General features: G+C 36.9%; 1 protein-coding gene and 1 long non-coding RNA gene across 3 annotated transcripts in view; one reads left to right on the plus strand and one right to left on the minus strand.

Moving 5' to 3' along the window:
- LOC149502456 (uncharacterized) overlaps positions 1-23,158 on the minus strand; it is a 210,857-nt gene that overhangs the window by 153,016 nt on the left and 34,683 nt on the right. For both annotated transcript variants that reach the window (XM_089729419.1, XM_089729420.1), the window contains exons 3-5: positions 22,467-22,561; positions 17,599-17,743; positions 11,432-11,609 (exon numbers count right to left, since the gene is read on the minus strand). In XM_089729419.1, the coding sequence (XP_089585545.1) occupies positions 11,432-11,609; positions 17,599-17,743; positions 22,467-22,561 (418 nt within the window). The remainder of the gene's footprint in view (positions 1-11,431; positions 11,610-17,598; positions 17,744-22,466; positions 22,562-23,158) is intronic.
- Positions 7,824-8,857, plus strand: LOC114251824 (uncharacterized). Its single transcript, XR_003625121.2, has 2 exons — positions 7,824-8,017; positions 8,728-8,857. It is a non-coding gene; the product is annotated as an uncharacterized LOC114251824 (long non-coding RNA).

Consider the following 23,158-nt stretch of genomic DNA (forward strand, 5'->3'; position numbering starts at 1 on the left):
GGCTGTGAGCTCGGCCATCCATCTAAGCAATAAAAAAAATATATCACGCTCTCTAATCACAAATATAAACACAAAATAAAATAATCTTAAGCTTAATTTAATATTCTTTGTATAGTGCTCCACAAAGACATTGATGAAAAACAATTATTAAATTGTTTCATTTTGTTTACTTTTATTCCTCACATTCCATTGCGAATAGCAACGTTCTCGGTGACAGAGAATTTTCAATAACGTGTTAACGTAAAATTAATTTCGTGTTTGTTACTTTTGTCTTTCAAATATATTTTGATGGTTGACAATAACCCTTGTTTGACTGTTACTTTTGGAAGGGTGTCTTGTGAGCCCGCACGGGTAAGTACCACGACCCTTACTATTGCTCCCGTGAAGCAGTAATGCGTTTCAACCTGTGAGGGTGAGGTTGCAATGGGTGAGGCAGTCGTTTATAACAAGCTGAGATTAAGAACTCATGTCCAAAGAGGGATGTCTAAGGGTTCCGCTAATCCTTTAAGACCAGATGGACCATCCCGCCCAACCAACGAAAGTATTATTAAAAAAAAAAGTGGACATTACAAGCCTAAAATCGGAAAAGGTCAGATCCAAATTTTCTATTTGGATTTCATCTGTGTTGTTTTTCTGTATTTTTCTAAATTTTTAGATTTATCATTTAAATAAATTTTAAGGGAAAAGTAGTGGCTGTTGATACTTAGACGTATATTACATTAAAGCCTTGCTGGATTGGTACTTGCATAATGCTGCATTGAAAGCGTAAACGATTTTGCATCATGTATCCTCATTCCAATGTAGAATCGGTTAAAAAAATTATACATTTTGCTAGTGCCGCAATTTTTCTCAAATTCAGATCAAGGCAGCTTTGTAAGATACTATAATTAATCACGGAAATAGAAATAAAACTATCATCAAGCAAAAATGACATTGGCTTGATGATGATTTAGAATTAAATGAAAATAAATGAATTAAGTTTTTATTCCAAAGCGTACATAAAATTTGTTATAAAAGTTATCATTGTGGTTGATGTTCTAAAATTAGAATAATATAGGTTTGCTATGTACGTGATTGGTATTGGATGAATTTGAGAAAACAAAGCTTGATTTCTTCGGTTCAGATGCTTTGGCGAGAGGCGAGCTTACGTGCGACAATTAAAACTTCGTGAACCAAAATCTCCTTAAAAATGGTCAAAAATAGGATATTGAAGAACAATACCATTGAAGAACAACACCGTCTGGTAGTAGATTTGGGATGGAGTCATTTTCCTTCTTCTTAAAAAAAATCGGTTGTCTGTAAAGTCGGTTTACTGATGATAGTTGAACGTGACAACGTCATAAGAAAATACTGATGGAATCGTTTCATTTTTCAAAAGAAAATTTTAATTTTATTTGTTTGATAGATATTTTGTATAGGAAGTAAATGGAAATCACTATTGAATTGATCAAGTTACATTAAATTTATTTGTACGCATAAATACAATTATGTCATTATTTTTTTACAATGTACATAGTTTTTTCATTACACATTAAATGTATTATTGTATAGCAGCTGTCCACGCGGATGCATCGCTCACTCAAGTAGGAGAGAGACAGACGTCGAACGCTGCCGAACGCGGAGGCCGACTGTGCCTCTTTGTCGCTCGTTGCGCGCTCTCTCTTGCACTTCAAGCCTTAAATGGAACGCCTCAGAGCGATTTTGTCGTCGTCGTGGCCTAAAGGATAAGACGTCCGGTCCATTCGTATCTAGCGATGCACTGGTGTTCGAATCCCGCAGGCGGGTACCAATTTTTCTAATGAAATACGTACTTAACAAAATGTTCACGATTGACTTCCACGGTGAAGGAATAACATCGTGTAATAAAAATCAAACTCGCAAAATTATAATTTGCGTAATTACTGGTGGTAGGACCTCTTGTGAGTCCGCACGGGTAGGTACCACCGCCCCGCCTATTTCTGCCGTGAAGCAATAATGCGTTTCGGTTTGAAGGGTGGGGCAGCCGTTGTAACTATACTGAGATCTTAGAACTTATATCTCAAGGTGTGTGGCGCATTTACGCTGTAGATGTCTATGGGCTCCAGTAACCACTTAACATCAGGTGGGCTGTGAGCTCGTCCACACATCTAAGCAATAAAAATAAAATAAAAAAAGATAACGCCGCATGAGTCTTGTAATTCCGTGCGTGCAGCCGGCTCCATCGAATTATAAGACGTTGTCACCTCAAAAATGCTGGATCATCCAAGTTCGCTTAGTCATCGCTTCGTGACCATGCATTTCGTTGAAAATGTTCGAAAATATCAAACATGTAATTGAAACAACAAAGACAAAGATACTTTTTTAAGTAACGTGTGTACGGCTTGGCTCGGTAGGCAGCGGCTTGGCTCTGCCCCTGGCATTGCTGAAGTCCATGGGCGACGGTAACCACTCACCATCAGGTGCGCCGTATGCCCGTCTGCCTACAAAGGCAATAAAAAAAAAAAAAAACATATTTTATTCACATATAAAGTCTTTATTTATATAATTATCGTTCCGAATGCTCCGTGTTTACAGAGGACTCGAAATTGTAAACTTTTCGGTGTTATATTGTCTAAACAACGAAAATCACATAGAATTTATTTACATTAACTTCTTACAATGCTAGCTGTATATTCTGGAATAATCGTGTTTCACCGTAACTACCCCTAAATTTATGAATTCAAACCCTTGAAACAACGGCCACTACCTGCCACTTGATGTTATTATGCTACTCTAGTACAAAATCTTCCAACAAGCTCCAATACAAGCTATACTAAGCTTCAATAAAATAAATAATTCACAATTTCACTGTTACATACTTAACTGCCTTATTAATATAGTGAGACCAGACGACGCGGCTGTCATCATCCTCTCTATACCTCAAGCAGGTACACGGTCTAGTTTGAAAGAACGCCGTTTTATATTATTACAGTATTATAACAGTACCGTTTTATTACAGTATTATCGAGATTTTGACCTTTTAAATTGACGAATCACGCCATTTGTTTCAGTAACCTCACAATATTATATAGCAAACAAAACCTTTACTAAACAAAAAAAAAAGTGAAATGGTCATAGTAAGAAGATTTGATTTAGGAAAATCTCTCGAATTGTGTGCGTCAGTCCGCAACCGTTAAATGAGTGCCAAAATATATTTAAAAATCCAATATACGAGTAGGTATATCCAATTTAATATATGATTACAAAACAAAGAGCTGACTAATAACAAAACATTCTTTAACTATCAAGATAGATCAAGATTTTAGTTATGTGTTATTTGTTCTACACACACTCATCACTTTTTATTATTATTCTCATTATCCTCTCGCAGGTCTGCTGGAAGAGATTTCTCAAAGAAATAAGCAGTGCCTTTGTACATAATTTTCCTATTACTCTGTACTGTGTCTCGTTTTCTGTGTGTACATAAATAAACAAATAAAAAATAAAAATAAGATAAACAGAATTAATTTTTATAACCGGTGGAGTATTGCCATAATATAACGACAAACGGAGACGGTCATTAGTTTGGTAGCAAAACGAAGCGCAGCACGATTTCCGAGAAGAGAAAAGTCTTCGGAGTTCGGCTAACGTCAAGAGAAAAATTCTAGATTGTTCTAAGACAACAAACGGGTTTTTTGTATTCAATGTTTCTCTTAACTCGATCACCCTAGCTATTTGCCCCTATGATCTCTGACGATGGTCTTAAAAATGCGGATTCTTCAACATGTGCATAACAAAACAACGCGCGCCTAGAAGATTCTGGTCATTTGATGTACATAAAATTCAGGAAGATTGCTGAACTATTTAATTTGTGAAATACCTGCTACATGAGTTTTCAATTAAATTAGTTATACATTTTTACCTTCATGCACTACCACCAAAAAAATAATTATGAATAACGGTCAGATTTGGTCACTACGCAACTCAGTTGATCTTGGTATGATTAGATTCGATTTTTTTAATGATAATCCATTTAAAAAAGCTTTCAAATTCAGTCTTCATCGAGACGAGAGTGTTTGTTTACGTTTATATTATATTTATATTGTTGTTCTATAACTGACTTGTTGTTGCTTGACATTGTATTGACATTTCTTTTTTTTCTTCTTTTCGATATGACATGACATTTTTAAACATTTTTATTAATATTTCAACGAATAGTACTGTTTTTTTAGTTAATTATGATTGTATTCCATTTTCGAGCCGATGAATTGCCAATGCTATGTACGCCATTGTTGTCACATGCATCAGGCCATAAATTAAATAGTTTATGTTTCTTTTCAATGTTAGATGTTTGCAATGTGGCAGTACTTTTTTAAATAAATAAATAAATATTATCAGTAACTTTAACTAGTTCACAAAGTTAAGTTTTAATTCAAAGCAACTCGTCCAGAGCTAATGGAAAACGTAGAATTGGAAACCGCATCATGTTTTATGTGTTCGCTTGATTCTACTTAATGGTTCTCTGTCAGTTCTAGTAAAAGTTTTCGATAAGTGAAAAGTTTATGTGAATCGTGAACCGCGTCTAGGGGTATGTTTCGTGTGTCGGACCTACCTGAAAACGTAAAGTCAATAAATTTTTGGATATCATTATTATATTGGATAATAATTATATACTCGTAATGTTGACAGTTGGAAGAAGGGAATAAAGGCAGGATTTGTCCCAATTCTTCCAACTAATCGTTTTTGTGGCCGCATGAATCTTTACAAATTGAATGGCTTTTGTTCCTTTCTTCGAACTCACAATTTAGCGCTACGTCCATAGAATACAAAAGTACCCACGTCCTTACGGATCCATCAGATCCAATAACTCTTGCATTAGATACCTTCAGCTCTAACACTAGGAGCAGGCTGAGGAACCCCGGTAACCGGACTCGTCGAACTCGACAAAGAGGTCGACGTGCAACCTAACCCATGCATCAGCCCGCTGAGTTTCTCGCCGGATCTTCTCAGTGGGTCGCGATTCCGATCCAAATTCAAAATTCAAATTCAAATTCAAAATCATTTATTTCAACTTAGATGTCAGTATGACACACTTGTTGAATGTCAAAATACAAATAACAATGTTAACTCTACCACCGGTTCCAAAAAAAGCCACAGTCCTGAGAAGAACCGGCGAAACAAACTCAGCGGGCTCAGCTCCGGTAGTAGATTCATTCGCGAAGCAATTGCTCTTGAGTTGTTAGGTCTCCTTTGGAGGCGCTCAGGCAGTTGTTAGCAAATCCCACCCCTCCTGGCTGAGCCTTTGCTCGCCCACCTGTCCTGGTGAAGCTGGAAAGGCCTCCGGGCCACCAGCAATATTTCAATCATAAAAAAAAAAGAAAAACAAAAGTGTAAAAAACTGAATAATAATATATCGTCTTCTCGCATGAAAACGGTATAATCTCAAAACTTACTAATTTTACAGGAGAGTGTTTTAAAGGTTTAACATATTATATTTTTAACATTAATCATATCTTCAACATTTATTTTTTATTTTTTACCAGGTACATTATCTGTCTTTTAAAGTAAGATAAAATGATAATATTAATTTTGTTAATAGTAGTCAAAATAGGTACCTAAACTAAAAAAAACTAAAACTAAACTTCGCTCTTTTGACAGTATTTATGAGAAAATACTGGTGATACCAAATGTTTACGCATATTAACCCAATTTCGAATATTTTTGGAAATTGTACACTTTTAATGCGAAAAAGCGATATGTCAAAAAGTGGCGTTTACTCCCCTTTTCCAATTGGTGGTTCATATAATAACAATGTTGAGTTGTAATTTGTGACCGATCTTGTTAAGATAACGAATGATTAACCAACATTCTTGAAGTCTGCGTACCTAGACCAAAAATGCATGAGTAGTGGGCTAATAGGTGTACTTTGAAAGCCTTTCGACAAACAATACAAATTCTTGCAAAATGGTGATATCAAAATGGCTAATTGAAATGATAATAACAATACTGATCAATAAAATATACTTAGTCTTGGTCAGTTCGTATCCGGAACGTTATTAGAACGTAATAAATTGTAGAATGGGCTTATAAAAAGCCCGCTGGGAACTCGTTAATATAGGTTACGAATTTCAAAATATGGCTCCGTAACAATAAACAAGTAAGTTTTAAACTCGATAATTAATATTACGTCCTAAACAAACGTAAGTAACACAAACTATCCAGTTATCGATCGAAGTTGATCACCGCGGGCTGTTTGCTATGAATTGTAAATACATAATATCTCGTGCGTGGGATAAAGTAAAAACAAAATAACAAAATATAATGAATACATTTGTAGACACTGCCTACGTTATGTACAAATTTTAAATAGGATTATTACCTACATACTATATGAGAGAGAGAGAGAGAGAGAGAGACAGAGACAGAACAAGAACTCGTTTTTTCATGAACTTGTAATAATAATAAATATTTACTAACAATCACGCCACGTTAACTGGTCCCGTGATAAGTTCGTAAAGAACTTGTGTTACAGGTACCAGATAACGGATATAAATGTAAGATTTTTATTATACACATACATATATTTAATAGACATCCATAACCCTGGAAAAGACATTTATATTTATCATACAAATATCTTACCTTGGCGGGATTCGAACCCGCGACCCCCTTGTGTAGTGACCATGTCACTTACCACTACACCAGACGGCCGTTAAATATTGTAATGTTTTGATGACACACGATTTCAAAATATGTTTTATCAGTTATAACGTATGTATTGTTTCCCGGAAGCGTTTTTAAAACGCATGTCATATTTTGTCACTACTTTCATAGCTACTATCACATGTGATGGGCCTGGATATGGAGTCTGCTTTGGAAAGGTTGTGAAGGTTAATGTGTATGGCGTAATTATGGAAAATATACATACGACCGAAAAGAAACATATTATATGGAAAAGAAAAATTCGCTATACGAGGAAATAATTATTATTACGGAAAACCATTCGTCATACTGTTACAAATGTTATTTCCTTAATAAAAGAGATAGATCGGCCTTGGTTGCTGTGTAATTTTTGGGGATAAAAAATATGTCAAAGAAAAAACATATTTAGAATGTCACATATCCCGTCTGAGTTTCATTGGCCATAAATAATTTTCATGTACACAAATCCCCGTTATCTTATACCTTTAAACGAGCAATTCTTGTATATATTATATATAATCTGAATCTCGGAAACAGCTCCAACGATTTTCATAAAATTTAGTATAACTGCAGGGGATTTCGGGGGCGATAAATCGACCTAGCTACGATTTATTTTCAGAAAATGTTGTTTTATTCGTGTTTTCAATAATCAACTCTTCCTGACATCTATCGGCGAATAATAATACTATTTTTTTTAATTGAGGGCAACTATCCGCTTTAAAGACACAACAAGATGGCGTTATCAAAAAAAAAGACGAACAAAGCTCGGTCATCATTTAGTTTTATTTATATATCTAGGAGTGAAAGACTGATTAAGTGACATTTCGCGACAATACGCGATATTTATCTTTGTAATTAAAAAAGCGTTTTGAATTTGAAATAGAAATAGCTGAAAACGTTTTTTTGTTATTATATTTTTCCCAATTTTAATATTTAAATGGCACTCCTGTCCAGTTGCAACAATGTCGTTTGAACCAAATATACTTTCACCGTGCATTTCTATCAACGATAATCACACTAAAATATTAAACTCCAGTCGCGCGTTGGAACAGACGCGCACATTTTTCTTATCTTGCTAACTTTTCGTAAAATTATCTCGTATTAATTAACTGAAAATAAATTAGGTTACAATTTTAACTAAAGTACTTTTTAAGGAATACCCATCGATATATTACCACTAGATCCCGCGTAAAGGCGTCAAAAGTAACCAAACAAAACAGTGCTTAGATTCATATTAAGCACTGTTTTGCCGTTAGTGTCACACCGACCGTCGAGTGGAACGATCCTAAAATGCGCTGTAAAAAGATGTAAAAAACACGCTTATAAAGAGAAAACAACATGAAATTTAGTATTTTTGGTAAGTTTTATAATTTTTATTAACAGATAGTGATAAATATTTGAAATAAATCAGTTATTCTTACCAAATTAGTACTTCAAGAAATTAAATCCTATTATTTTGCTTCGCAGTTATTTCTTTCGCACACATAATAACGGTTACATGCAAGACAAGGATGAAATAGGGCTGTTTCAGAACAAGTGTAGTGGAGTCACATAATTTTTATTTTTTTATTATTTTTTATTGCTTAGATGGGTGGACGAGCTCACAGCACACCTGGAGTTAAGTGGTTATACTGGAGCCCATAGACATCTACAGCGTATTTACGCTGCCATTTGCGCATTTGCGCCACCCACCTTGAGATATAACTTCTAAGGTCTCAAGTATAGTTACAACGGCTGCCCCACCCTTCAAACCGAAACGCATTACTGCTTCACGGCAGAAATAAGTGGGGTGGTGGTACCTACTCGTGCGGACTCACAAGAGGTCCTACAACCAGTAATTACGCAAATTATTTTGCGGGTTTGATTTTTATTACACGATGTTATTTGTTCACCGTGGAAGTCAATTGTGAACATTTGTTAAGTACGTATTTCATTAGAAAAATTGGTACCCGCCTGGGATTCGAACACCCCGTGTATCGCTAGATCAGATACGAATGCAACAGACGTCTGTACAACGGACGGCGAAGTGAAATCTGTAAACTGGAATTTGTTTTTACATTTTTACAGATTTAATAACAGAGTAATAAAATAAAAAAGAAGCGACAATTATTTCAAACCTAATTGCTCCAGTGTGGTTTGTGCAGACCATTTTACCGAATCTGACATGTATTTAATAAATAAAACAATTTGATGGGGATTATATTGTTGTGATTTAAAAAGCTCTTATCCATTTTCCCCACCGATGTGCAAGGTACAATATAGCTAACTCAGGTATAATTATCTATAGTTATACAATATTTGTTGTTAATCATAAGAAATTAAAATGAAAAAATTGAATGAATATGAATTAAAAAAACATAATAACTAAATAAATTACTCAAAATATTCTTACAAAAAAAGTATAAAGTGCGACTCCGTAGTACTCTGTTCGGAGCAGTAAAGTCTTAATATCGTAAGTTTAAAAGGGCGTAAGTAAAATGCTATGCGTGTAAATTTTTGCTTTATTTTTAGGAAAATAAGGTTAAATTTGGAATAAAAGTTATTGTAAAAACTATCTTTTTCTGTCATTCATGGCGTAAGGTCGTAAGTGAATGTTAAAATAATCTAAACTGCACTTTATTGCTTAGGAAATAGGCATAGTTTAGGTTACAATTATTATATTATACATAGTTTTTCTCCACTTGATGGTGTAGTCAGATCAGTTAGTCGATGCCATATTTGTGTTTGGTTTTTGTATGTGTTGCGTTATCTAGTAGTAATATATCGATGGGAATACCACTATATATTCGTATTTCGTATACTGGACCCCATTTTATTGTTTTAATTATTTTTTGGGCAGCCGAGTTATACAAATTGTTAAAGGCAATTAAATTATTTATTATACATTATTATATAAATTATAAATTAAATTAAAAGTGTATTTAATACATACTCACAATCACAGTGGTGATGTCAATTAAAGCGGAAACTGAGTAAGCATTATATCTCTCAAAAAAAGTTCCGAGCTAATCTCATTAAGCGCCTAAATAAATTCACAAATATGTTAAAACGCATTGAAAATATAAGCCGTTTTGTGTACAATGGTACAATAAATATAACAAGTGATAACATTGTGGTTATTCTGTTTATCGAAAACATAATATATTGGGAGCCGATGGAATACGCAAGAGATTCTATTAAATCGCATTCGAAGCTTTATGGCTTAACACTTATTTTTGAAAGGAACCAATAATAAACTGTATTTATTGAATTCGGCTGAAATATTTTATTTTCTATTGTCGGTACATTTCTGAGGCTTCCGACCGCATCTGGAGTGCTCGTTTAATTTTATATTATACAAGCGGCCCGCTCCGGCTCCGCTCGGGTCTTTAACAAAAATTTCATCGATATTTGACGTTGTTTTATTTTTTTAAATAAAAGAACACTTATTGCGGCATAACTATAATAGTTAGACATAAATGCTGTCGTGACACTTTTTTGTAAATAATTATGTGTTCTACAAAGTCGCAGTATATTATTTTATTCTATCATCAATCGTTTTCGCAGGGCACGCGATGTTAAGAATATTTTAGGTATTTTTTTTTTGCACCTTGGGTTACATTATTGGAGTTTTAGTAAGGATCCCTAATTTTTTTCAAAAAAGATTATAGCCAATGTCACTTGGGAATAGCGTAGCTTTCAAACAGTGAAAGAATTATGCAAATCGGTTCACTAGTTTCTGAGTCTATTCAATACTTATATACTCATATGCACGTAGTAAAAAGCGGTTATTTCAATGTTACAAACAGACACTCCAATCTTATTTATATGTATAGATTTATTTTGTCGATTAAAGAAGTCAGTATTTTCACGACAGAAGTGTCGTATATATCGAAAGAGAAATCCTACAGTTCTTTTTTGGGCAACTTATAGGAAAATTAACATCTCGCCATCACCGTAAGATGTTTCTGGCCTCAACCATATTATTATGATCGGTGTGATCAGAGACCTAAATTTGTGACCAACTGGCATTAATTTTTTTAATCTTGTTTAAAAATGGCCCGTCAAATTGTATGACAAAGGAAACGAATAATTATGTCCGTCGTAAGATCGTCTATCAGCGAAACAAACAAAAAAAACGAATAGAAAGATGAATTAGAACAGAATCGATTTCGTGGTTCACCCAATCAAAATTCCTTCAAAAATCCTTTTGCTGTGATACAGAGAATATTAAAGACATTAAATTTTCTTCTCGGAATAGGCCTACAATGTTAAAGACAATTGAGACTCAGGTCACGGAGCATCCGGATTTTAACCCTCTCGAGCAGTTAAGCGATTCTTTAACTGCATGCCTCTGACGCTAGAAGCGTTAAAATGAGAATTAATTTACCCGGTTCTGACGTTGTAACTGTCTATGGGCTCCAGTAACCACTTAACACTAGCACTGTGAGCTCATCCACACATCTAAGCATTAAAAAAAAAACATCGGAATCCTTATCGACGCTTGAAAGGCAAACGTGACTAAGCGACTATGCGTAAACTTTACAGTAGACTAATTTAAAGTTGGAAATGCCTGAAAACAAAATTTATTTTAACGAATCTAGCTGTAGTAGAATCTAGCTAGCTAACTAACTAGCTAACTTAGCTGTAGGATTGAAATGATTTTAATAGACCTAGAAATATATATTTTTTGCGCATCGAATATGGTTATTGCCTATCATTTATGTACAAAGCAGTTATTGTCGCTTAGTCACGTTTACCTTTCAAGCGTCGTTATGAAATTAGTGCTCACCTAACTACATAACTCTGTTTGTTCAATCCAGGCGGTAGTCTTTGCGGATATTTTGGAAAGGGCAACGTCCAGGTGATATTGGCGAACAGCTCGCCTTGAATCGAGACGGTGTGAGCATCCACCAGGGGCGCCGGTAGACGAGGCGAATGAGCACAGGAACACACGCCGGACACGCATTCTGAAATAAAACAGCTAATCAAAACAGCGTTTCGGAATAAGTAAATATTTACTAACAATCACGCCACGTTAACTGTTACTGGTTCCGTGGTAAGTTCGTAAAGAACTTGTGTTACAGGTACCAGATAACGGAATTAAATGTAAGACGTTTATTATAAGATGTTTATTATACACATGCATATCTATACTGATATTAAAAAGAGAAAATATTTGTTTGTTTGTTTGTATTGAATAGGATCCAAAACTACTGAACCGATATGAAAAATTCTTTCACTGTTTGGAAGTTACACTATTCCCGAGTCACAAAGGCTATAATATTTTTTGAAAAAAATTAGGGTTCCTTACTAAAGCTCCAATAATGTAACCTAAGGTTTAAAAAATTACCTAAAATATTCTTTACATCGCGTGCCCTGCGAAAACTATTGATGATAGAATAAAATAATGTACTACGACTTTGTAGAACACATTATTATTTACAAAAAGTGTCGCGACAGCATATGTCTAACTATTATAGTTATGCCGCAATAAGTGTTCTTTTATTTAAAAAAATAAAATAACGCCTAATATCCTTGAAATTTTTGTTAAAGACCCGAGCGGAACCGTAGCGGGCCGCTAGTATTTAATTAACATCCATAACCCTGGAAAAGACATTTTATATTTATCATACAAATATCTTTCCTTGGCGGGATTCGAACGCGCGACCCCCTTGCGTAGTGACCATGTCACTTACCACTACACCAGACAATAACAACATTAGTTTTTTTTCCTGCCTATTCTAGTAACCTCAAGGGGTTATACTAGATTCTCAGAACTAGTAGGTGAGCTCACGGGGCCCTAACCTGACGACGTTGCTAACACTAGTGCTCGCCCTAAGAAGAGCATTGCTTCGCAGAATCTGACACCGGATCGGGAACGCGATCCACTGAGAAGATCGGGCGAGAAACTCAGTGGGCTGTATCTGTGAGAAATTCATTAATTTTCTTGTACATATATAGCTAAGTTTCTCGTATATAGTAGTATCTTATATGTAGTTGTACTGTAGAGCTGGGACTATAGAATCATCTCTCAAGATTGATGACGGCATTTACGTTGTTGATGTCTAAGGGCTTCTGTAACCACTTAACACTAGGTGGGCCGGCAGCTTGTACATCTAAGCAAAAAAAAACCATTAAGTAAGGTTTCCCGATCAGACTGTGTACGTACTCATGTCAAAAAAAATCATCATAATTGTATTTCTGTTTACCGTTAATGGAACGTTGAAGTTTAAAAAAAAAACGTGTGGCACTCGGGAACAGCCGCGGTAAAGCTATTGCATAGCATTTTTTATCAGCTTATGCAATTATAATTAGATAATGATAAGTTAATATTAAAACAATAATAAAACAAGACCACGTTATAATAAACATTAATAAAAGCAAAACATTAACTGTCCCCTTCACACTCATAAGCTAGACTGCGCGAGAGAGAGATGGGCCGACTTTTCATGATGCGCATGCAGTGTGACGTCACGCCACGCGCTTATACAGAAACACTACACAAGCGCAACGTGTGAATGTGTTGAACGCGAGCTACACGGTAGGCGGACTGAGGGGTGTTAGGTTTTTTCGTTACGGAATTTCATGATTCGGTCGCCGCGCTCAAGGCCCGCGATAAAAGCTATGCAATAGCTTAATAATCGGTAAGTAGTAACGTTCCTAGATTCCAATTGCGATTTCGAATCATTGCTCCGAGGATTGTTAAGTCATATCGAATGCAGAAACCGTTTTGAATTATTACTAACGCTATAACTAACTATTATTAACTTAGTTAACTGATAACTACCGCCGCACAATAATATTGTGGAGTTAATCTTTTCACTAATAAAACTATTAGAGATAAAACAAACGGGTTATCGGAAATATTCGGTGAGTCACTATAATAATATTGACGTTGATATTATATTTTTGTCCTCAAGACATTAATATTACGCATTACATATGTAAGTATTGAAGTGTCCTTCAGTTGGAATGTTCGGGACAGCGAAATCTTTAATCACTGAACTAGGTTAATTAGAATTGAGTCACATTTTCTTTAGAGTTGCACTTTGACATTTCGATTTACCCGCTGAGTTTGTTTCGTCGGTTCTTCTCAGGACTGTGGCTCTTTTTGGAACCGGTGGTAGAGTCAACATTGTTATTTATATTTTGACATTCAACAAGTGTGTTATGCTGACATCTAAGTTGAAATATATGATTTTGAATTTGAATTTGAATTTGATTTAGTTACATTCCGATATTAGACTAAAAGAATTTACGTTGCACTTGATAATTGCCTATTGATTTCATTATAATATCGATTATAATGCAAGAAACAAACTCCGCCGAACATGTTACACATTTTATTTGCGCTGTGCTTGTTCAAACAAAATCTATTGGTAAATTTGATAAACACGTAAACTATGATAACTCGTGAGAAACGACTCATTGTATATACTGCGCACTGTATATGCAGAAATGCGAATAATAAGAAAATTTTTTTTTGCTTTCTGTAACACAATCTTACATGCTTACTCTTCAATTTATCAATTTTAAGCTGTTGGATAGCCTTTATCGCGGGTTGTGAGCGCGGCGACCGAATCAAGAAATTCCGTAACGCAAATAAAACCTAACAGCCCCACTCCGCCTACCATGTAGCTCGCGCTCAATACATTCACACGTTGCGCTTGTGTAGTGTTTGTGAATAAGCGCGCTTCGTGAGGTCGCACTGCATGCGCATCATGAAAAGTCTGCCCATCTCTCTCTCGCGCGCTCTAGCTCATGAGTGTGAAGGGGGCAGTTAATGTTTTGTTTTTATTAATGTTTATAAGTATAGCGTGATCTTATTTTATTATTATTATTATTATTGTCTAATTATAATTGCATAAGTTGACAAAAAATGCTATGCAATAGCTTTACCGTGGCAGTCCCCGAGTGCCACAGGTGATTTTTTTTTCTTTTAAGGTAGTACTTTATTTTCGGTTTTTACAAACCGTAGATATATTTTAAACTACATACTTTGATTTATGGCATTAGCATTGTATTAGTTTTATTATTTTTTACGTGACAATTATTTCAAATATTTAGAACGACTAGTTATAGTTATTTGTTTCAATATTATGGACAAATAATAAATACTCTGTTAAATTTTTATAAAAAATTTGATTCGATAAATGAGATGCATGTCTTATCATCATCATCATCATCAGCCTTTATCTGCCCACTGCTGGACATAGGCATTATCGAATTCAAATAATTATTCCCGTGACACTGTATCGAAATAAAACAAAAATATGTAATCTCGAGGGGTTAAAGGCAATTAACAAAAAAACTTTGTCAGCGGTATTAAGCGGTAGGCAGCGGCTTGGCTCTGCTCCTGGCATTGCTGAAGTCCATGGGAGACTGTAACCACTTACCATCAGGTGGGCCGTACGCTCGTCTGCCTACAAAGGCAATAAAAAAAAGCTATTTGAATGGAGTAAAATTAATTGAAGTTCAGTTAAAAATATCAAACTGTTCATGCTAATCTATACATATAAATTAAATTAGAGTGTCTGTTTGTAATATTGAAATAACCGGTTTTTCCTACATGCATGTGTATACAATACATAATATACACAAAAATAACATTTTTTACAATTTTTGTCTGTCTGTCTGTTTGCTCCGGCTAAACTCTGGAACGGCTGATACGATTAATCGATACGATGATAATAGTAATAATAACCGGGGATAAGTCACACATCGTCATACTATATGAGCATCAAACTTGTGTTGCTGTACTATACACAAGAGAAACAAGAGACTGATAAGCACGGAATAGATATTTATCTATTAGATATTTATCTATTCCTTGCTGATAAACGTATAAATATATACATATTAAATACTCAGACAAATTTATTAATCACAAGAATGTTTAAGGTTTTTTTTCCTACGTAAGGTGGTGACTTTGTTAGGCTATTTCAGCGTAACCCTAACAAGTAAGTGAGCTCACGGGGCTCAAACCTGACGACGTTGTTAACACTAGCCCTAGTAAGAGCAATGCTTTTTTACGGGTGGTAGGACCTCTTGTGAGTCCGCGCGGGTAGGTATCACCACCCTGCCTATTTCTTGAAGCAGTAATGCGTTTCGGTTTAAAGGGTGGGGCAGCCGTTGTAACTATACTTGAGACCTTAAGAACTTATATCTCAAGGTGGGTGGCGCATTTACGTTGTAGATGTCTATGGGCTCCAGTAACCACTTAACACCAGGTGGGCTGTGAGCTCGTCCACGCATCTAAGCATTAAAAAAAATTACATCTACCGCCGGAGCGGAACGTGACCTACTGAGAAGATCCGGCGAGTTACAAAGCTTGTCTAATTATGACAGCGTTTAAGACACTGCAAGCATTACGAATTGTTTACATCATTAATTGGCACAGCTGGTATTTAACTGCGAGACCGCGTCGTGGATATATTCAATGTTCGTCGTTTATGATGGTACACGTTATAATTTGATTATTTTGTCTTGTACCTATAAAACTGCTTTTAACGCATTATGATGGTGTCACCAAAAAAGAAGCCGAATGCTGACCGTCAATTTTTGGGATGGGGAACGGACGTATGTTTTAACTTTTAGTTTTTTATTGCCTATTTTGACACCTGATGGTTACCGTTACTCATGCTGATCGCCAAAACTGTGCTTCGGCCACACTGTTTACTGACTTCACTTGTTGCTGGCTGGAATGTTGTATTCCTAAATCTGTTCCGAGCTTGAGGGTCCTGCTTAGGTTCCAAGCTGATCCCACGGACATTCGATCGTCGGGGCGATATATTATATTGTCGCGGACTAGATCAATCATGACCGAGAAAGTTCCGGATCACACACGCTGGTTTGGGTTAGCCGTGTAGTAGCAACGTGTTGCAAAATCAATGGCCGTTACCATGGCAATAACTTTTAATAGCGAGGGATCGTGGAAGGCGATGATTTACTTCTGAGAACGTCCGATAAAAAGAGGCCGTAAATCGTGCTATAGAACTCTTTCTCTCCCTCTCTCGCCAGACCAATTGGTATTCGTCGAAACGGGAATACACTTGAGAAGGATATAACCTATTGTCAACTGATAAAGAGCCTTTAAATGGGCTTCGCTGATCAGTTGACCCCCTGCCGCCTCTATCGCAGACTCACAGAAGAAAACAACAGTAATTCCTCTTAATTTTAAACGTAAACAGTTCTTAGTCACAAAGTTAATTGTGTTATATAAAGTAATTTAAAAAAAAGGTCGTTATGGAAATTTCTCTTTGAATTATGAGGAAAAAAAAATCTTTATAATCATTAATGAAATGTCCGAACAAAAGTGCCTTTGTGAGTTGGAAACAAAGTTAAAGTAAGCTTCCGAAAAATTACAGGGAAAGTCTCGTGTTATTTTCATGCTCAATTTAATATGTGTTTGTTCATGTCAGCTTGCAGTTCGAAGACTTGGAGGTTTTGGTAGGGGGAAGGAAAACGAGGAGTATTGCTGCTGCAAATGAGCTAGGAATCTAATTTCAATCGCCAAAAGTAGGAGTGGAAGTGAATAGCCGGTAAAATTTAGGGTTCTTTTTTATTGACGATCTTTCGGTCCGTTTGGTGTTAAGTGGTTACTGGAGCCCATAGACGTCTACAACGTAAATGCCGCCATTCACCTTAAGACAAGAGTACTAAGTTCACCGTTTTTAACAGTACAACGGCTGCCCCACCCTTCAAGCCGAAACGCATTACTGCTTCACGGCAGAAATAGGCAGGGTGGTAGTACCCCCCCTCGCGGACTCACAAGAGGTCCTACCGCCAGTAATCACGCAAATTATAATTTTGCGGGTTTCATTTTTATTACACGATGTTATTCCTTCACCGTGGAAATTAATCGTGAAGAACATTAGAAAAATCGGTACAACATACGGATCGACAAACCTCAAATATTTACACAGAGACCATGAATACAGAAAGTCAATGACTTACCGTCTAATTCCACGTGTAGATTGGCCGCAGTATGACCGTCCCAAGGATGAGCTATCAACCTAACGCGGTATGCGCAACCCGGTCTGACTGCGCACATATCAGCAACAGGACTTGGGTACGCTGGTATCGTCCACCATTGAACGTCCTAAAACAAAGAAGAATGTTAAATATAAAATTCTAATCGGCCGGATAGCCCGCTCCAACTAATTCTGAGACACTAAAGGAATTTTCACAGGCTGGTGTTTTTAGGAACCACAAGCACCGGTCACCGTCCACGTCGAACCCGTCGCTTGCGACGAAAGGCTCGACGCGTGAATTAACCGATAGCCCACTGAGTTTCACGCCGGATCTTCTCAGTGGGTCGCGTTTCCAGTCCGGTGGTAGATTCTGCGAAGCACTACTCTTGCTAGGGCCAGTGTTGCAATACTCTGGTTTGAGCCCCGCGAACTCACCTGCATGTTAAGGCGAAGCTGACATCGCCTCTCAAGGCTATCAGCATAGGTAGGAAAAGAAAAAAAAATCACAGGCCTGTTTTTTTGCTATTTATGGCACACATCCAAGAGAATCTTTGAGGGACCAGTCAAAAGAATTAAAAGTTATAACTATTCCTTTTAGTAAAACTTTACGTTGGTTTCTTGTTACTGCTAGCTTTTAGGTGAGTGATAGGATTTCTTTTTACCTTTAGAAGACGAGAAACTAAACCAAAGAGAAATTTTCGTGTCATTTGGTAAAATGTTTACCAAATTTTTTATCTTGCGTGATATTCTAGTAAAAAAACTCACGCGCTACCGGCAAGGAATACGCGCTGGACGTATTTATACAAATAGCTTGATGTCATTCTTCTAAGGTATTGGTGTTTAAATGGAAACAGTCGTCAACGGATATATTTTATGTAGCTGAAACGCAGTAACAATTTTATTATTCTGACAAATGAATAAAACGGGTCACGTCGCACCCGGTTCTACATCAATGCCTAAAATATTTCCATCAAAGTCACAATTTCATTGGACTACTATTATGGCACAGAATATGGTTCCCTATTATTATTAGTTTTTTTTTACCTATTTGCTGATAGCCTATTCCATTGATATTATATTGATGATATTCCAGTTACAACCGGATGGCTGGGTGAGTCAAGAGCTCAACCTGAGATGTTTTGCTAACACTAGCCTTAGCAAGAACAGTGCTTCGCAGAATCTGCCACCGGGTCGGAATCGCGACCCACTGAGTAGATCCAGCGAGAAACTCAGTGGGCTGTGTCTATGGGTTAGTTCGCTCGTCAAATTCTTCGTCGTAATCGACGAGTTCGACGAAGACGGTGAACGGTGCTTGAGAGGCTTAATAGCACGTGCTTCGGGTGATGGCGGCTTTGCATAGTCCCGTCGCCTGGGTCAGATAAGATCTCCATCAGCTTAAAGCGTGCGAACTGTGACGTTTCTTTTTACAATTTATCAATTTAGTTATCCAAATTATGCAATTACAATGTTTTTCATATATCTATACTAATACTAGCTGACCCGGCAAACGTTGTGTTGCCTTAAATAAGGTTTCTAGGGAAATTCTAGCGTAGAAAAAAAAACCTCATTCAACCAAATAATACCTCATTAAAACCAACAAAAATTATCCGAAAAAAAAAAGAAAAAAATGTTTGGGGTGGACAACCCTTATCACTTAGGGGTATGAAAAATAGATAGTAGCCGATTCTCAGACCTACTGAACATACTATTGATACACAAATAAAACCAAAAAAACATGGCTGGCAAGCTACGATTGATACACAAATAAAACCAAAAAAACATGGCTGAAAAATGTATAGTGAGTAAGACAGGAGACCGGCTTCGTCCTCATCCCTACTTCGTGATCTTTGCTGGATGAGTGGTGACACCTGGCGGGGATAACTGATCGATTGATAGTTAATCACTAGTCAACCGGCGAGGGTGGGAGATCGAATTGAATTTAAAAAAATCATAATTAAAGGAACTTGAAATTATAAACTGAATAAGAATTTTTGATTGCCATCTTGCAACCTTATTACAGAACAGATCTGTGCATAGAATTAAAAAAAAAAATCGGGATGAAAAAATAGGGGTCGATCGTACCTAGTCAGCACATGTTTAATGTAAAATAATTGAAACAAGTTTATTCATTATGTAACCATTCATATACCAAAATGAACTTAACAAAACATAGATTCTTATGACACTAAAGTTTATTCAAAATGACCTCCGTGATTTTGAATACAGGCCTTCAATCTGCGCGGCCAGTCGTCTATCGCAGCACGAACGAGGTCCATGTCAATATCGGCGGCTGCCTTAATCAAGGATGTCTTGAGTGACTCCAAATTGGGATGAGGCTTTGAGCACGCCTTTTCCTCCAAGTGTTGCCGTATCTTGTAATCTAACGGATTCAAATCTGGACTGGAGGAGGGCCAGTCTTCGTGCCGGATGAAGTCGATTTCACGCGCCGCCAGCCAGTCTTGTGTGCTCTTCGCTCTATGAGCTGGCACCGAATCTTGTTGGAATACCCAGTGCCTGTTATTGAACATGGTATGAGAAACAGGTTCCACAAGGTTCGTCAGGACTGTATTTTGATACACAACTGCATTCGTTTTTACACCTTTCTCACAAAAATGTACCTCTGTTAAGCCCCAATAAGAAACTCCCAACCATACCATGAGCGAGGATGGAAAATGACCTCGTTGGACACGCGGAATACGGTTGCTCGCTTCTTCACCACTGTGTGCGTACACCTTATCATTTTGTTTGTTGTAGCTCTCTTCTACGGTAAAAATTTTTTCATCCGAAAAAAGAATTTCCCGATATTTTTTTCCCGCGTACCGCTTCAACGAAGCGCGGCATCTCTTCAGTCTCAGGTCCATTAGACGAGCATTCAAACGATGTCCTGTTTTTCTTCGATATGCCCGAAGCCCTAAGTCTTCATTTAACACCCTTTTCACCGTGGTTCTGCTTAACCCCATCTGAAGGGCCAACAGTTTCTGCTTACGTTTGGGATTTCTTTGAATTCGCGCCTTCACAGCTTTTATCACTGCTGGAGTCCTAACAGACCGAGGGCGACCACTTCTTGACCTGTCATCTACACTAGAGTCTTCATTGTATCGTTTGATGGTACGATAAACGAATCTTTTGGTTATATTCAAAATTTTCTGTATGTTAAAAATTTGAATTGGCGCGTAACCGCAACGATGCAACGCAATAACTGCAACACGGTCTTCTTTAAGCGTCCACTCCATATTTAAAAATGAGTAAAATTCTAAAAGTATACATTTTTATTTTCATGAACAATTCGAAATTCGAATTCAATAAACTTTTTTGTGGCCAGCATTCTAAAAGAAAAGTTTTTACTGTGTGACAATACTTATGACCTGACTAGGTATAAGTCATGACAAAAGCTTTTAATTAGCAAATAAAACATAAGGGTTGATCGTAGAGGGGTGAAAATTAAGGGTTGTATGTATTTTTGTATGCTGTATCATAAAAAAAATAAAAAAATAAAAATTGTCAAAAAAATTAAAATTAAAATTTAGGGGTGGACCACCCTTAACATTTATGGGGATGAAAAATAGATGTTGTTCGATTCTCAATCCTGGCCGCTATGCACGCTAAGACTCACGAAAATTGGTCGAGCCCTTTCGGAGCAGTTCAATCACGCACTCCGTGACACGAGAATTTTATATATTAAAGAAAGATTTGTTTGTTTGCCCACTTCGATAAAGCGGCACGACACGAGAACCCTCTCATCGTGGCCGCCGGTAACTACATTCCCGATCCTGCGGACAGAAAGGAAAGCAGTCGACGTCGCCCAAAACACGTCATCTCGGATCCGCCCGATCCACTAACGGTGCTTTTAGGTAATTCAAGCACCGGTCACCGTTCTCGTCGAACCCGTCGCTTGCGACGAAGGGCTCGACGAGTAAATTAACTCTCAGACACAGCCCACTGAGTTTCTCGCCGGATCTTCTCAGTGGGTCGCGTTTCCGATCCGGTGGTAGATTCTGCGAAGCACGACTCTTGCTAGGGTTCGTGTTAGCAACGTCATCAGGTTTGAGCCCCGTGAGCTCACCTACAAAAGTTAGGGTTACGCTGACATAGCCTCTCAAGGCTCTCAGCTTAGGTAGGAAAAAAAAAAAAAAAAATTGTTTGTTTGTATTGAATAGGCTCCAAAACTACTGAAGCGATTTAAAAAACTCTTTCACTGTTTGGAAGCTACACTATTACCGAGTGACATAGGCCACAATCTTTTTTGAAAAAAATTAGAGATCCTTACCATAGCTCCAATAATGTAATACAAGGTGTAAAAAAATTGCGTAAAATATTCTTTACATCGCGTGCCCTGCGAAAACTATTGATGATAGAATAAAATAATGTACTACGACTTTGTAGAGCACATTGTTATTTACAAAAAGTGTCGCGACAGCATATGTCTAACTATAATAGTTATACTGCAATAAGTGTTCCTTTATTTAAAAAAATAAAACAACATCGTTGAAATTTTTGTTATTGACCCGAGCGGAGCCGGAGAAGGCCGCTAGTCTTCTATATACCTATATATAAAAATGAATTGGCTGGACCGATTTGGCTAATTTTGGTCTTGAATTATTTGTGGAAGTCCAAAGATGGTTTAAAATGTAGATAATAATGAAAATGCTCGGAATTAAATAAAAATAATAATTTTGTTTTTCCTTTGATTTGTCCCCCGTCGAACGGATTGCTTTTGTTTGTTTTAAGTTTATTTTATACAAAAGTTTAGGTCTTTTATTTATCGATTGATGCACTACGAAGTCTGCCGGGTCAGCTAGTAAATAATAAAAAACTTAACGTAAACAAATATGGATTTCAATCGAAACTTACCCCGGGAATGTTATATTCGTAACACATTTGCGTTCTGCAGTCGACTGTGTCTGTTAGACTGCGAACTTCCAATGAGTAGTCCTTGGGAGGTGGGTCTGGGGAAAAGACAAAATAATAAAACTTATTGATCACTGGTGGTAGGACCTCTTGGGAGTCCGCACCGGTAGGTACCACCACCCCGCCTATATCCGCCGTGAAGCAGTAATACGTTTCGGTTCGAAGGGTGGGGCAGCCGCTGTAACTATACTGAGACCTTAGAACTTATATCTCGAGGTGGGTGGCGCGTTTACGTTGTAGATGTCTATGGGCTCCAGTAACTACTTAACACCAGGTGGGCTGTGAGCTCGTCCACCCATGTAAGCAATAAAAAAAAATGAAATTACATTTTTCTCGTTAGAACCTATTTTATTGAATACTAGTTTTTTGGCCGCAGTTCCGCAAATGTGTACCACACTTATCCGTAGGATTTGGTCGGCGTTAGCTAACACTAGCTAGAATTAACACCATCAGAGTTCAGATATTTTGTTCAGAGTATAAATTTCATATACCCCTCTTTAGTACTAGTTATAACTGTATCACAATTGTTTATGGAGTTTAGCAGAAGCTAACAGAGAAACAGACAGAGGCAGATAGCTACTTTATAGAGATAATTATTAATGGATATTTCTTCATCTTTCGATAAACCTAAATTC

Source organism: Bombyx mandarina, chromosome 08 (genome assembly GCF_030267445.1).
Source record: "Bombyx mandarina strain Sakado chromosome 08, ASM3026744v2".
Lineage (NCBI taxonomy): Eukaryota > Metazoa > Arthropoda > Insecta > Lepidoptera > Bombycidae > Bombyx > Bombyx mandarina.